The sequence below is a fragment of the Ixodes scapularis genome, unplaced genomic scaffold, assembly GCF_016920785.2.
Source record: "Ixodes scapularis isolate PalLabHiFi unplaced genomic scaffold, ASM1692078v2 PGA_scaffold12__126_contigs__length_90152505, whole genome shotgun sequence".
Lineage (NCBI taxonomy): Eukaryota > Metazoa > Arthropoda > Arachnida > Ixodida > Ixodidae > Ixodes > Ixodes scapularis.
Window position 1 is genome coordinate 71,816,327 of NW_024609838.1, and position 16,541 is coordinate 71,832,867.

Below are 16,541 nucleotides of genomic sequence, written 5' to 3' on the forward strand. Positions count from 1 at the left end.
CAATTTGCCCGCGAGTCTGAGGCTGCAGGTGCTAATGCCATGGCGATGTTTTGAGCGGAAGCGGTTGACCACAGCTGCGATCGCTAACGGCCACGGTATACTACGAGGGGAAAAATACCGGGAGTAGATACAAATGGGGCGTCACTTGTTTTTGGTTTAAATATGACCAAAACTCGCACATTCGTCAATATTTATTCCTTACTTTGTTATATATTAGATCGAATCGCGCCAGTAACCTATAGAATTACTTTTTTGTCGCGGACGGCGCTCTTGCTGTGACTGCTTGTAGCTGAGCTAGATGGTGAATGATGCTTATGAAGATGCCGCCTGAACGTAGGAAGGTACACGAAGAGAGAAAGAAGAATGGGGCGCTGCTTTCATCGTGTTACATCTCCCCAAAAAGTTGTACCTGCAGAGAACAATGCGGGAAACAAAACCTAAAGAATGAAAACGAAGTCCAACGATCCGGGAGGCCAACGAAGAAAAGTTACCTCCGTAATATAGAAATACAAAATTAGCGATACGAAAGTGGAAGAAGAGGTCTATCTTCAGGAAATGGATGCTAGTCCAGCAGTATGTTTGTCATTTTTCTCTCTCTCTCCATGTACCTTCATACGTCCATCTGGCATCTTCGAAAGCTGTTGTTGTGGCGGTAACATGACTTCGGTGGCCTCGACCATGGAGTGTTATCACGTGACTTGCTCCGACGCTCTTATTGGGCCGCAGGGGTCGTAGTACCCACAGTTCGCCAAGTTATCGTTAAACGGAGTTTAGATAGCGCGTACTTTTGAAAATGGTATAATCCATTCTGACGGCTCACCAGTAGATCCCGATGAGCGGGACCTCAGTAGACCATGACCTCGCAGAGCACGGCGGAGAACAGACGTCCTTTGCGGTTGTGGATGCCGCTGGCTTTGATGTAGACGTATCGGCCCTCCATGGAGTCCGGGCACTCGAGGTGGATCTTCTTGCGGAAGAGGGCGTTGTTCAGTCTCGACACCGAGGCGCACTTGTGGCCGCTCGGGATATCCTCGAGCCGCGGGCGGTCGGCCACGTAAGCCGTCAGCTTGTCCAGGTTGGACATCTCGTGGTACACCTTGCTCCGCTCTGCGCAAGGCAACGAGACGCCTGTTGGGGTTTTCTCGCGGAGTAACAACAAGGGACGAATCCGGAGCCCATGACTAGACTTTTATGAGGCACTTCACGAATGCGCTCCCCGACGCTACGGGCTGATGGGACCAAACAGACAGTGTCGAAAGCGCACCATTCGGGTGCTCGTCATGTTTGTGTGTGTGTTCTATGATCGCTGAACCAATCATAAACAGAAAAGTCCCAGTGACCTGCGTATTTGACGCTGCTTGATTGGTACCATTAGCTCTATCTGCTGCGTCTGGACTTAATATGAAACGAAGTTATGGGACCGGCTGGATGGGAACCGGCCGCATCTTTGATCTGCCTGTACGCACAATTATTGCCATTGGACGGCGCTTTGTAGTGCGCCACGCGGGATTGGTTGTTTTCAACCCCAAAACCGGGTTTTTCCGCGAATGTTGCCAGCGATCGTGTCGCCGCCGTCCTCCGTGGTCGTCATAGTACATCGCGTCAATGCTGCTCGGTTTACTCTGACTCTTCATTCAAACAACGGGCGCAAAGGGGTCACAGTCATCCGCTGATTGCACAAGAGGGGAACGTTCAAATAGGCCAATTAGGGCCCTAGATTTGCCCCAAGGTTTTATTCCGCGATGAGCTCCCAATACCCGCACGGGATCCACAGGACCAGAGCAGTGCACTCCGCGTACTATCCAAACCGTATACATGCCTTGCAGGCCATTTGTCACGACAATTTTAACGTGAAATTGGGTCCATTAATGTTACTTTTGTTTTCACGGTAAAAATGCTTCCTCCTTTTGTCCCAGTCTCTGGTTAAATTCATCCTGGTAAACCTTCACCAGCTCGCCTGCGCACTAACTGCAATTAAGGCTATTTGTGTCTTGGCACGCCTCACCGTGGTGCTGTGCTGACCTGCCCTGCCAGGTGAGCAGCACGAGTCCGCGGACGCGCTTACGCTCGCCGAGGTCGACCATCCACACGGGCGTGTCCACGAAGTAGTTGTCCAGGATGGCGCAGCTCCGGGGCGTGCTCGCGCTGGCGTCTCCGTCGACGGCGAACGACGAGTGACCGTCGGTCCACTGGGCGAACGAGTAGCGCCGGTCGTTCACCCAGGTCTCGTGCCGGTGCGCGAGGTTCTCTGCTGCAGGGAGCAGAACAGGCCCGTGAGAACCGAATCTTGTCCAAGCATTTGGTCCCTGTCACACTGCTTATACCACCTGAGTAAAAGGCATCGTTGGCTGTTCGAAGGAAACGGAGAAATTGGCTTCTTAACGCATCGCGTAAGGATTTACCACAGAGGTGCCTGAAGGTGGTGGATCTTGTGTATCACAGTTTCATTGAACAAACGTACCCGAGTAAACGGAAATCAAGAACGTGAAATTCCTACCATAGTGCCCGTTTGCTAACGACAGGCGTAACAGCCGACAGATGGCGGCACGTAAGATAGCAGGCAGTCACAACACTGATGACAGATTCACGAAGAGCTTCTTAGGCTATACTTAGCTAAGTTCTCAAGTTACGCACATCATCAAAAGTGGAGAAATCGGTATTCACGAACGCGTTCTTAAAGGGACGGTGCAACGATTTTATGATTAAAACAATTTGCATCTCGTAATTTTTACGTTGTTTATCGTATCCCAGAGGATAGAGAAAACACTTCCTTTATTAGAAATGTCGCGATTCCGCGGCATAATCGCAAAGCGAAAGTCGAGCTTTTTCCCCCACCTGCAGCCCCAAGTGGCAGCCGAAGGAACTACGGCGGAAAGATTACGTGACCTCGCTCGGCTTTAAGCTGCAGCATAGCGCTCGCTAATGTACGCAGAGAGAGGAAGGGGAAGCGTCCTCCGAGATAGCACACGGGAAGCTACACGGCACTCCGAATGACGTCACTGGGAGTGCGACCAGGTGTGACCCTGAAGAATGGGAGTGAGTTGAGGGGTGCCCGAAATGCCAATCTTTATCTTTTTTTACGCAACAACTAGGACACGCAGGCGAAATCGGTTTTCTGTTCTTTACTTCAGAAGTGTCAGGGGGCAACTTCCAGAAATCTTTGACCGAAGTCCGAAAATTGTTGCACCGCCCCTTTAAGCGAGAGGGGGAAATTGACGTTCTCGTACGGGAAAACGAGAACTTCCGGTGTCCAGCAAGCTCCCGATCCCCGCCAGGGCGGGCTGCTACTATGCCGACGACATATTCGGCAACACGAACAGTCATTCGGCGGAGAGCTCGGTATGGTTCGGAGCACGTGGATTTGGTATAACAAACGCAGGCGGTCTTTCCGCCAATGCTTGTTTGAATATCGTGTCCGTGCACTGAAATATCGAAGCTACCACGATTTAAACAGGCACGAGTGCCGAGGTCAGGATAACAGCCTTCGTCAACTGCTACGAACTCGATCACTATGAAGTCAACGTAACTACTATCGTTGCTAAAAGGAGACGGCCCGCACCGCTCGTTTGCAAAGCGGCGCACATGGAAAGAAATCGCCGCGGCGCTTTTTGTGGCCTCGGGAATGCAGGAGCGGGCCGACGTCGAAGAAGATACGTTTGATCTAGGAAAGTGACAGCAAGAGCCACGTAGATACCTGTTCATGGAAGCGGGCACGCTCGTGTTTGATTGCAGCGTTGGAACCGCGCTGTTGGACCGTGTCTTGGTAAGCGCTTCGGGACCGATCTTTTACAACCGACAATATGAAGCGCTGGTCCACCAGACGATTGCAACTCAATGCTGACACGACACTTGGCAGAGAAAGGCTGCACCGTCATCGCGGAGCTCCCCCGAACTGCTCTAGCTCGACAGTGTTGACGTACCGTCTCAATGGAATAAAAAGGACGTACAAAGAGAGTGTACGTACCATATGTTGCAAAGGTAATCCAACAGCGTTTATTTCAGCTCTATATATCAAACAAACGTACGAGATAGAATCGATAAGGGAGTCCCTTTTAGACGAGAGCGTTGGCCGCTGCCTCTCAAAAGAAGGGGATGACAAGGGGAAAAGAATGACCTATTACCAAAAATTGAGATCAGCGATCAAACTATTTATGCGAGAGGTGTCCATAAGGGTCGCGCGGGCATATTCCATTCAGCAAGTCAGCCAGTCGTGGATGGACGGTTTTGTCCAGGGACCATGAGGACATCGCTGCGTCGGAGTACCATGCTATAGGACTAATGTGCCGAGCTAGCCCTTGGCGGCAGCTTGGTCGGTGGGATCGTTGCCGTTGGAGTTTTTTTACTGACATCAGTGGATCCAGCGCTCATCTCCGTCGTGGTCGGTTTAAAGTACCTTTTTTTTTTTTTTGCTGTTTAAAGTCTGGACGCGCGTGAAGAGCATATTGGAAAATAAATGTCCGTTGGTCGTCGCGACGAAGTAACTGAGTGACGCTGTCGGCCATGCTGTTGATTGGATCTTTAAAAAAAAGTGAGTAAGACACCTATGGAGCTGTAATAGGACTACACCGTAACTTACGCAAAACTTGCGATAATTTCACTTCGTAAATGCAAATTGGTTTTTAGGCTTTGTCGTACACATATTTTTTGTCGTAAGGTCGTTTCGTGAATCTTGCCTCGGTGCTTCTCTCGATCTTGGCAATAGCAAACGACCATTCTGAGCGAGAAACAATGCGCTTTGTTTCCGCACCAATTGTCAGCGCACGATTCTCTTATTCGTACTAATAAAACAGAAATACTAACCAAAAAAAAAGCAAGAAAAAAAAAAAAACAGATATCACTTTCATTGATATGTCGACGCCATCTGTCGACTGTCGAGTCTATTAGACGCCCATTATTAGTACGCAGTCGCCGTAGATAAAAATTTTCCAATTCTTGACTCGTAGCATATTGCTCAGGTATAAGTGTGTTCCGTGCACGGTGGAAGAAATACATTTAGGTGATGACTTTTTGTCTAACGCGGCGACCACATTATGTCCAGTGCACCGAGCGCTTCACTCGCACGGGGACAGATGACGCTCAAGTATCGGGTCCCTCCCAAACCGACCGCTCCGGATGTTTCTCTCAGCGGTGGTCCCGCCTTCCCTCGATCACCGCTTCTTGTTGCACCTCATCGCCACCACGTCACCACCAAATCGTCGGAGTCCGTAAATCTGTGTTTTCTTCCTTCTTCTTCTTCGGGTTAAGGCTCACCTTCGTGCACGATGGTGGCACCTGTGATCGACACAGCACCAAAGCAAAACACGAGGCCAGCCACTGACCGCACACCACCACCATACCGCGAAAAAGGCGAGCACGCTACGCCGCCGACACCGTGGCCGCCGGAGGGACCTCATACCTCAGCGCCCTCCGCGGCGGCGCGGAACTACCTACTCCTGGTCCGAGGCTAGCTCCGAACACGATCTTTTCGCTCGCTTCCCACGGGAAGATAGGCCAGAGTCATCACCTAAATGCATTTCTTACACCGTGGTCCCGTGAAACACAAGGTCCGCCACCTTCAGTCCACTGCTGCGGTAAATACTAGCGTGATACTTAAAAACCAATTGATGCGGTCCACTCAGACAGCCAACGATTCATCTCGAGTCAGGCGGTACATCGCGCAAAAGACGCTCTGTGGACACTTTCTGAGGCGTGTTTCTTCTTTGCATAACAGTCCTGCAAGATTGGTCATACAACAACTATCTGCAGACATGATGTATGAAGCAAACATGCTTGGAACATGCCTCGGGCGTGTATGCAGATAATGCTGTCGTCATGTCTGCCTGCAGCAAACACAGCGTCTTTTTGTATGACGAGTCGAGTGACTATGACTTCAGGTTACTGGCGTCCGCAACAAGAAAATGCCAGAATTTTATGTAAAAACATCCCCATGAATCTGACAAAATCTCTTCTTAGCAAAACGTTGTAAAATTGATTGGGTTGTAAAAGCGTCTGAGTCATAGCTCGCATCTAACTTAAAATTTAAATTTTATAATATTACAACGTTAATAAAATAGTGTAAAAGTTCTGTGTAACAGGACACACGATGTTCACGATGACCATCCTACCAATGGACCTTTTCCGAGAAGCGCTTTGCGCATGCGCGAGCGCCCGATGCCAAGCGGCGGAAGTCGGCACAAAATATCGAGGAAATTCGGAAGGAGGCTGTGGATCAGCGAGTAGATCACGTAAATACAGCATGTATATAATTGTGTTACACGGAAAATTAAAGTGGACGGAAAGAAAAATACGACGTTTGGGTCGCGTTTTTCTTTCCCCTCTTTAAACTCGCTTTGGGCACGCGCTGCAGCTCGGAGAGCGAAGAAACTGGTGGAGTAGCTCCCATTATCGATTGGGAGCGCCAGGTAGGTCCTTCCTCGATTTTTAGTTCGCGCAGCCACCGCCTGATGCCGTCGGTATGTGAAAAAGGTCCATTAGAGGCTAGAGGCTGGCTACAACGTCTATAGTTGGCTGAAATGGACTACATAAAAAAAGTTAATCCGGGATGTTGTAAAGGGAGCTTTTTTGCTGTTACCTTTGGTTAATTGGAAACGCTAACCTAGTCTGGCAACTCTTCAGCTAGAATAAGAGTCATCACGTCTAACATAATGCAGAATAAAACAAATTTGGTATGCCTCAGTGTTTTTGAAGAACTCAATATTTGTGAACTGTCTGTTGCAATATAAGATCGGCAATATACCTCCGTCTCCAGCGCGAGGTTTCTGCCTACAATATCACTGCTGCGGCTCATGGGTATGAGCAGCCAAAACACTACCGAGGGCAGCAAGCTCGTGTTGAAGACGGAGCTTCTCCTGCACATGATCTTTGCAAGAGTTTAACCAAGATTACATTCAGCATGGAGATGTGCCTCTACTGCAAAATAGATATATCTATAAAATTTATAATAAAAAAAAACCTTCGTAAAGACCCCCCCCCCCCCCCCCGCTCCCCCACAAAAGAGAAAATTAGGAACGAAGCAATAAACATTTTAGTACAACCTGGTTTGCACCCTTGCGAAAGCTGCCCGTCATCCTGAGCCCCTTTCCCTGCATTACTTTGTTTTATAGCATTGTGCATTTTCGTGAATGTGTTGGTTTGTCTTTGGCGTTCTTCCAATATTTACTCGATTTCACCATACAGTAAAAGTTTCGTATATTGACATTCGGCAAAAAACAAAAATAGTTTCCAGTGCTGCTCTATCTCTGTTGTCATTACAAACCTTCAAACGTTTAAAGAACATATCAGTGATGCATTCTTTACACACTTGAATAACTTCCTTTGTTTTCGAATGCGTCATACAAAATACACGATAAAAGCTGGTATTGTTATAAAACAAAGAACATTGAACTTTTATTATCACACCATCATATACAGCTATTCACGTTGTGGCTTGGTCTGCTTCGAAGGAGCCAGCTACTGACACTGCGGCTGAAAGCGCTTTTTTTTTCGTTTTATTTATAGAAAGTAAAACGAACACCGAATTTCGCTCCATAGACTTCTTCGAGACATCAACACGTCCATTGTACTCCCATCATTAAAACCTCTTTTGCTGATGGAAGCCTTTCTGCAATTTCGACTCAGATCATTTATTTGTGCTAACTGCATCGTCCTTGAATTCAAGAACACATATGCCACGAAGGTGTAGAATGACTAGTGTACAGATACAACAAAGAAATCAGTGGGCCCGGCACATATATAGGCTAAGTACGTCATTGGTGCTATTTTGCATTTTAAACGTGACATTGTCGCGCAATAAATACAAATTTATACTTAGTGACAGTACTCTTTGGGCTATTTCATTTACGTTTGGGACACCCGACAATCATGCACCACGATTGTGACACCTGCCTGTCAAACGGCAATCATACACCAGTTTTCAAGTTCGTGCATGCGCATAGTGGTGGAAATTCAGGCGAACATTTGTCCAGCTTTGTGTCGAAAGTCTAACAAAATCAAACCTGGTCGATCTTAACCTGGACAGGTTCGAGATCTACCTAATATGGCGATGTGCGCGATCGAAAGCGTCGCTGTGGTGGGCATTCTACGATTGGCCAAATGCTGACTATGACGTCAGAAAAAGATTTCTCATCGAGTAAGAGTAATGAGAAAACTCAATAAGAGTAATAAGAGAACTTCAATTTTGACGGTGTTGGCAGTGTTGGTTTGAGATCGTAATGATTTTAGGCTTCCAGGATGCTCATTACAAACACCGTCTAAGTTGTTCTTCGCAGGGTAATGACGTCACGAGAGGGAACCATAGGAGGGCGCCATTAAAACATCACGCCGCTAATTGTCGGTGATAGCTGTTCAGCCTCGAGTGCGCACTTTCTTACGTTAATAGCACTCGGTCGCAGGCGCAGCCAGAGCCCGGCAGAAGGCAGCGAGCTCGTGCTGGAGGCAGACCACCTACCGTTCGTAACCTGTCACCAACTAAAGTTGACCAGCTGCTGTAACTCAAATCTACTACAGAGTGGGATTCGGAAAAGAACCGCAGTGGGTGAGGGGGGAGGGAGCAAAAAATGTACACTCACAGCATTCGGAGTCGTCCCGAACCCTGAGAAATCCTGGGCCGCAGTCTCCTGAAAACAGGTTTCACGTCTTGAATGACATACAAAAAACACAATTATCCGGGGTCCCCCAACTCCAAATACTATACGGGACCAGCCTAGCCCGAAGTGCCTTCATGTGTGCGTTCCTCATTTCTGTGATATTTTCTAGCTAATGAAACTCTTTACAGGCGGGTTTAGAAGGCGAAGTCACCGTCGGCTTGTACGCCACGCCTCTTGCCAACGCTACTAGAGCAACTAAGTCAGTTGAATCAAATTGAAAATAGGAAAGCGAAATTCGAGAACCTCTCGCGTGTCTAGTAAACACTTCCGTGAAAGCGACTCCGTGTATCCTGTTGGTTCGAATGTGTTCTGTGAGTGCTGGTTTCTTATTTGTTCCGAGCTAATTCTTTTTTGAATTTTGCAAACCAGTTATTGAAACTCTCTTCAAAATAACTGTCAGGAAGGACGTGTGGCTGGCTTCCAGTGTCGTTATAACTAAATGCCTGCTTATTCACCCGGTCGACGTGAAACATACGAGACCTCCTGGCGATCGAAGCCTTATATCTAGTAAGTCGGTGACACTTCAGCGTCCCCAGAAATATAGAATACACTTGCTACGAAATACTACCGTTTGTATGTTTTATTTTTGCGGACCCGAATGCGCATTATGGTGAGAAGTTCCCATAAACACCAACCGCGACTTCAACATTTGAAAGAATCACGGTCATCAGTAGACAAAAGGTCAAGCTCGCGCGTGAGATTGTTGAAGCGCGCGCGCGCTATCGGACAAGTGGGGTCAGAATGTGTTAGTGCCCGTCGCTTGCCCTGTCGGCAAAGGAGAGCATGTTTGTTTGCAGATCGGAGAACAGTAGTGCGCGCCGATGACTCCAGGAACAAGTGTCGTCCTTCTTAAGTGTTGCTTTTCTTCTTTGCTTTCCGTTCGGGCAAATTTTATATTTATACTCATTTTCAGATTCATTGCATGAAAGCTCTACTTGCATGAAAGGCATTGTGAATTAGTACGAAAGGCGAGTGTATAATTACCACGGTGCGGGCACCCGATGACTGCCACCCGGAGTGCAATCCTGCGCTTCCACGAAGACGGCTGGAAGCGTACGAAGCGAGCCACGAACGGGACGTTCAGGTAGTGCCGCCGCTCCGTGTCGCGGTCCATATTGCCGCCGAACACCTGCACAGGGATTGGAGGTGCAGTTCTTCTCTCGTTCCCCTCTCTCTCTCTTCCGAACCATTAGCCATGTATTCATTTGTATGGTTGCACACAATTCTGCTGCGCCCCTTTGTACATTACAGCAGGGAAAGGGGTGAGTTGAAGAACGAACATGGTGGAATGTGACGCAGAAACTATAGTGAGGATGAAGACAGACTTCAGTCACTTGCGGTAGGAACGAAACATTGAGGGGCAGTGTGATACAGTTTCTTTTTTGGACGGTTGCTCTAGTCTTCGTAACAGACAGTGCAGCGTCAATGGGTCATTTTCCATCTCGATTATCGTTTGGTCTTGGAAGAGGGCATAAGAAAACTGCCTGAGTTTTTGTTTCCCTTTGGGTAGCTAGTAATGGCCAATGTAACTCGTCTTTCATTTTTTAAGCTCTTTGACGTCAATAAGTTGGTTAACACTACTACTAAGTTGGCTAGAACTACTAAGTTGGCTAGCACTTCATTTTTTGTTTTCGTTGTATTTTTATTACATTTTTATGCAATCTTTTCAATTAGTTTGTGAAAGGGTCCCAGTCAATGCAAGTATATTGCAGAATTGATCGAATGAATATAAAGTGCAGAGTGGTTTTTAGGTCTCTGCTAAAACATTTGAAAGTTCTTTGGAAAAAGACCAGCGCTATGTTGGCTTTCATAATTAAGTCATCGGTGTGTATGTTCTACGCTATATCCTCAAAGAAAATCAGGCTCACGTGACGGATCCTGGAAACACTTTCTAGCAAACAGTCATCTAGGATATACAAATGCTCACAAGATGTTCACAAGATGTCCTCACAATTCGCCAAGAAAATGCCATATGCTTATATTTGTCAGCGCTCAATTTCATTTGCCAATTTGTACGCTTCCGATTAAAATTGAGCTGTAAATCGTTGAAGTCATTGTTTTCACATAGTGACTTATACATTATGCAATTATAGGCTAACAGCTTAATATGTGCATAAACGTATATCGTAGTTATGCTGTAGCCATTTGTGCAAGTATTCTGGACGTTTAAGATATAAACAATTAGTGTTGCTATTTTTTAGTATACAATTTGCCTTTTCGTTACATGAGAATAAGTGCGTGTACAGGCTGGTGATACGCAATTTACATTTAAGAGAAGAATCACAAAAAGAGACACACACGCACAGTCCTAAAAACCCGGAATATACGTTTGCTTCTATTTTATGTGTGACCTCTTTTTTCCCCCTTTCTCACGCCTTAAATATGCTTGAAGTTCTTATTGCGAAAATGTCAAAAATCAATAAGTGGGGATGGTATACAAGAAGTAGGCCTCGGGTTTACTAAAAATGTTTAAATTTTTATATTGGTTAATTCGCAATGCGATCATTCAGACTTTTATTTAGCTCGTGGGTACGTCAGGAATAATGCTTCAGTAAGTTTTTACTAAAATATAAATTTGAGAAAAAAATAGTTATATAAGTTTGTAGTATTTCCTATAAAATATTCAGTATTGCGTGAAATTTGGTTCATCCACTGAATATGTACTATAGATGTACGTGCACTTTGTTAGTAAAATAGTTATTAAATACAATTTGCCTTAATTTCAATCCTTGTACATATTACTGCACTAACTGGTAAGGGGTTTGTAACTGTGACGCAAGTGGTTTCAGGGAGATGTTCCAAGATACGAGAAAAAAAGCAAAACACGTAGGAAATGTGTAATATATGTAACTGCATCAGGCACCAATGAATCTCGTGCATTTTAAAACTAGCTGGAGCATTGTATTTTTATGTTATTTATATTGTTGTTTTCATGCATGATGACTTGGGGCCACATTCCGAATAATTCAGCATTTCTAGCACACAAGTTCATTCCCAAACCCCGATTAAACAACACAAGAGAAGCCTGATAACCTCGGATACCACAATATTCAGGATGAGCTTCGTTATGTGTCGGTCATTTTTGCACCGAGTGAGCAAATGTGAGTATGTTTTGACACGGTTTTTAGACCACTTACTTATGTTTCGTTCTTCCGCTTCCGAAGAATAATAATGAAACGGTCTTTGCTAACCCAGAACTCTAAAAACCCGTGTTTTTGAAAAACAAACAGCGCAAGGACAAGGACAGAGTAGAAGGCGGTAGACACACACAGCGCTGTGTGTGTCTACCGCCTGTGTCTCTGGCGCTGTGTCTACCGCCTTCTACTCTGTCCTTGTCCTTGCGCTGTTTGTTTTCCGCTAATATGAATGACCAACTAGCCCAATCGTCAACACGCGTTTTTGAAAACGATTGCTTTAGGGGTTAGGATTTATTACAATCAAAAGTATTGCCAATTAACGTAAAACATTATTTTTTTATACAATCTTGTTCTAAAATGTTGGGGATTTCTTGCCAGGCTCGCGTAGAGGGCTTAGGTTGAAGAGAGGGTTCATCTCCGACCATTGGGAGCGTTTGCAATTTAATGGCGGATACCACGTGAGGAGATTGATCACAAATGCGCGTGCGATGCGCTTTCGAGTGGCGAGGAGGAAAGCATGCGGAGAGGTTGAGCCGTTCGCAGGCGGCCCAACGCGTTCGAGAACTCCTCGCAGCTCGCATTGCGAACGCGGCCCATTACCACGCGACCCACACCGAGCAGTTGGAAGCTCTCTGTGATTCAGGCTCTCTAGGGTCAGCATCGTGTCGGTGGCGCCATCTTTTAGAATCTAAACCAACTTCCGTGGAGAGAAATACTCTGCGCTTATTTAAATATCCTCAAGGCGGGACTTTGAAATTCAGTATGAGTTGAGTAAGTGAAATTACATGGAGAAGCATACGCTAAAGCTGATCCCTGCACCGTCGTACAAGCAATTTTCGCGGCTTGAAGAGACATTTCAGTATTCGACGCATGATTACAGTACATTAACATTCCTCGTTACTTATAGATTTTGCAGGTTTAAGATAGCAGGAGAGGCCTCTCCAACAAAGTTCCTGGTCGCCATGATCGGTGCATGATGTCCTGCACTCCACTGTCCTCCTCTCCGGCGTCCACTCTATTAAAGTGCAAATAGTGGTGGGCTTTGTGGGAGGCGCTTGTCATCTTATTCTAAACCTACAATAGACTATACAGTCAAATAGGAACACGCGAAACGGTCGCGTTCATGACTGCAGAGCTTCAAAGGTAATGCATTCATTCCTCAACCCAAATGCAGTAGTACCCTTCTACAGTACAGTAAGTTTAAAATAAAACATATGTCAGCATAATTACATATGGGTGAAAGAAATGTACTTGCACCATGAATCGGTGTTAGAAGCTTACGTCATTTACGTCAGCTTACGTCATAGATAATTTTAGTAATCCAGCAACGTACAGAGAGCGAGACTTAGCACGAACAAGCGATCGTCGTTTTTTGCTGTGTCCCAATTAGAATCAAGCGGCTCTCATCAAAACTACTAATGTCGCGTGGAGTCCTCATTTGGGGCACCAGCCTAGGCGAAAACAATTTGGTTCCCTCAGTGAACATTTGAAAGTAAAATTCGAACAAGCGCCGATGTAATGTTCGCGCTAACGGTGTCGCGCAGTGTACGTAAAGCCAGGTTTCTATTGTTTGTTACATCGGTATCTTCTGTTACATGACTACTTAGCAGTGGCATACCAGCTTGTCTTTAAGTGTGTGTGAGTGGGGGGGGGGGGGGGGGGGTAAACCAGACCCCCCCCCTCCCCCACGAGCCGGGGGGCGGTGCCCTTGGTGTCCCTCGGCGCCTCCGGCCAGTGTTTGCAGAAGGGTTTGGATTTGGGCTGGTTGGTTGAACATGTGTAGGGGTTAAAAGTGCTAAAAACAACGGACGAGTAGGAGAGACACACGCCACAGAGCTTTCTGTAGCGCTCTGTGGTGTGTGTCTCTCTTACTCGTCCGTCGGTTTTAGCGCTTATAACCCCTAAACAAGGCCAGTGTTTGCCCTACCCCGTGGCGGCTGTTTCGGGCCGGAGGGGGGGGGGGGGGGGGGGGGGGGGGGGGGGGAGGGGCAAAACACATGCTTTGCCCCCCCACTTTGAAAACTGGGGGGGGGGGGGGGGGCAAGCGCCCTCCTTGCCCCCTTCCCACGGTCGGTACGCCCATGCTGCTTAGGATGTTTGTTTCTTTACGGCTGTGTAAGTGATAAATGTCAGATACTGATGCAATAAGTATCAGTTTGTAAATCGACTTTGCTGCAATAACGAGATGATATATTGCTGTAATATGTTGCAGTTTCTCGCTTCCGTTACGCGAGCAAAGAAAGCTTCCGCACCAGTCTGTATTGCTTTTCCTTGTTTGCATAACGTACGCGCCTTCAGCGATGTATTCTTAAAGACAAAGAAACTTGCTCATGCAGCCCACGGTGTTGGGCCCATATTGGAATTGAACTGGCAAAAGACGGACCAATGAATTCCCAGAGGAACCACTAGTTTACCAATATTGGCTATGCTAGTGCACAAGGCTTCTTGTGAAGGGTCAGATTATCCATTACCCTACCAAAACGCCCAGTATAACTTTCTACTATGAGGTTTATGGAAGTGGAAATCTAACTGGAATGTTTCTAGCCTGAAATCCAGATTGCAGAAAATGGAATAATTGATGAAAACATTAAATCCAGATAGGATCCGAATATATTTCCAGTTCCATGTTCCAGATAGCGGAAAATTATACTGTATTTTTCGGTAGAGTAGGGGCCCGTTCAATGCTGTACGAACACTGGCATAAAATAGCCAATGCTGGCCTGCCAATGACGTTGGCTAGCCAACATGGCAAGGACGAAAGGACATACTGGGATAGAATGTGCAATGTTTGCCTGTCTACCACTGGCTTGTCAACATTGGAAAAATGCTAGTATAAAATGGTCCATGTATACCTTTCAGTGCCACTGGTCTGTTTCAGGCTGGTAAATATTAAAGGGGCACTGACACATCAAAATCGTTATTTTTTTTTATTATCCGAAACGATTGAAAACGATGCCGGGACATTACCCTCAAAATTAGAAATTTGGGAATTCAGTATTTATGAAGGAAAAAACCAATTTCCAAATGCCGAATTCGAAGTTCCCACGCTATCCGTGCCGGTGCGTTGACGTCAAATATTGCGGAGTCCTGAGAGTCCACTTTCTTTCACGACTCCCTGCTGTTGCCATGGCGACCCAAAGCAAGGAGGAAAAGAGCGAGCTGCCGGCGGACCGGTTTTGAGCGGTGTCGCCTGTTTTCCGTGGGAGGATACAAATCCAGGAGACGGCACCACAACGAACTCCCGATTTTTGATATTTCAAAAAGAAGGGCCGTAGTGCGTTCGCAATTGCGTCAAAAAACATGTTTTAGGATTGCCGTTATTAACTGTTATATAAATGTCGCCTACAAAGCTTCTAAATTTCATGATTCTTGACGTCACGAATCAAAAGAAGCGAGGAGGCGAGAGGCGGGAGAATCAAACGCCAAAAGTAAAGAGCCGCGCGCGCGCGGGGAAAATTTTTTCGCGATGCGGTTTTTTTTGCGTGTCTATGACTGCAACTTGCATCCGTTTTAGACAATAAAAAAAAAAAAAACGACCTTTGGGGTGTCAGTGCTCCTTTAACTTGTCATAGCCACTGACCAATATTTGTTTTCCATTCAAACGGCTATTTTTGAGAGGCGTTATTGTTAGAGAGACACTAGTTGCAATGCATATTTATTGGTCTCGGTGGACATTCGCTCTCTGGATAATCTTTACGATGAGTGAAATAATCATATAAAATGTGTTAATTATAATTTTTTTAAATAATGGCCTAGGGTCATGGTTAAATTGCCGTTGTAAAGAGGTAGTGGTTATTAGAGGTATACAGATCAATGGATCGAGTTTGAGAAATGCAATGGGTTTTCGGAGAATCATTGATCTGTTGCATTTTTGCCAGGATAGAGAAGAAGCGCAGTGTCAAAATATTTTATTTATTTATTTAGAAATATTACCAGTCACCATTTGGTAGCCAAGGCAGGGGTGAGCACACAAAAAGAGAAAAAAAACAAAACACGAAGGACAAACTCTAAACCTTTTTACTTTGGCAAAGAAGGAAGACCAGCGAAGCTGTACTGTGGTGGGAATGAAGCCAGAGTGGAAAGGCTGGAAAGGTTACCGCCGTCTATAAGCCACGGCGGCAACCAGACAACCGGAAAGCCGGTTTTCCAGTGTCCGCCGTCACTCATAGATGGCGGTAGTTGTCCAGAGTTTCCTGTCGACATTTGTTTGCCCGCAGACGCAATACTGGAGAAATTAGCCCTTAGCAACTCCGGTGTAAAAAGCAAGACCTCCTAAGATAAATGCAAGCAATACAAAAAGAAACGATAGGCTATCACAGCGGAAAAAGTTGTTGAATCATTGTTGCAAATGATGCCACGGTAGATGCATTTGTAAGACTCTCTGGGAAACTGTTCCAGCAACTGACTGCACGTGTGAAAAAAACAATTCGTAGGCATTGGGCCTTATAAGGAACTTCAATCGTTTTTGTAAGCTTATTACGCGCAGAAGTGTGAAAGTCCCTTGGTAATCCATGTAAATTTACGCGAATTTGTATTGGTTTGTAGTTCTACGCCGGTGCTAGGCACTGACAGACACAAAATAATGCACTATAAGTGCTGCTAGTTGTACTAAGATAGCGAATTGGACAAGTTGGTAAACATCATACACGATGAAAACAGCTCGAACGATGAAGACGCACAGACCTCCGAGAACGGTAAACGGGTTGATTGCATTTCCCTGGACTTTCACAAAAGCCCCTAGCATGATTCCTCACGCCCT

At 46.1% G+C, this 16,541-nt stretch overlaps 1 protein-coding gene across 1 annotated transcript in view; it reads right to left on the reverse strand.

Annotated features, from left to right (window-relative positions):
* Positions 1–844: 844 nt before the first annotated feature.
* LOC8052308 (lactadherin) overlaps positions 845–16,541 on the reverse strand; it is a 115,535-nt gene continuing 99,838 nt past the window's right edge. The window contains exons 7-10 of the mRNA XM_040213485.3: positions 9,630–9,774; positions 8,568–8,615; positions 2,006–2,251; positions 845–1,107 (exon numbers count right to left, since the gene is read on the reverse strand). Of these exons, the coding sequence (XP_040069419.1) occupies positions 845–1,107; positions 2,006–2,251; positions 8,568–8,615; positions 9,630–9,774 (702 nt within the window). The remainder of the gene's footprint in view (positions 1,108–2,005; positions 2,252–8,567; positions 8,616–9,629; positions 9,775–16,541) is intronic.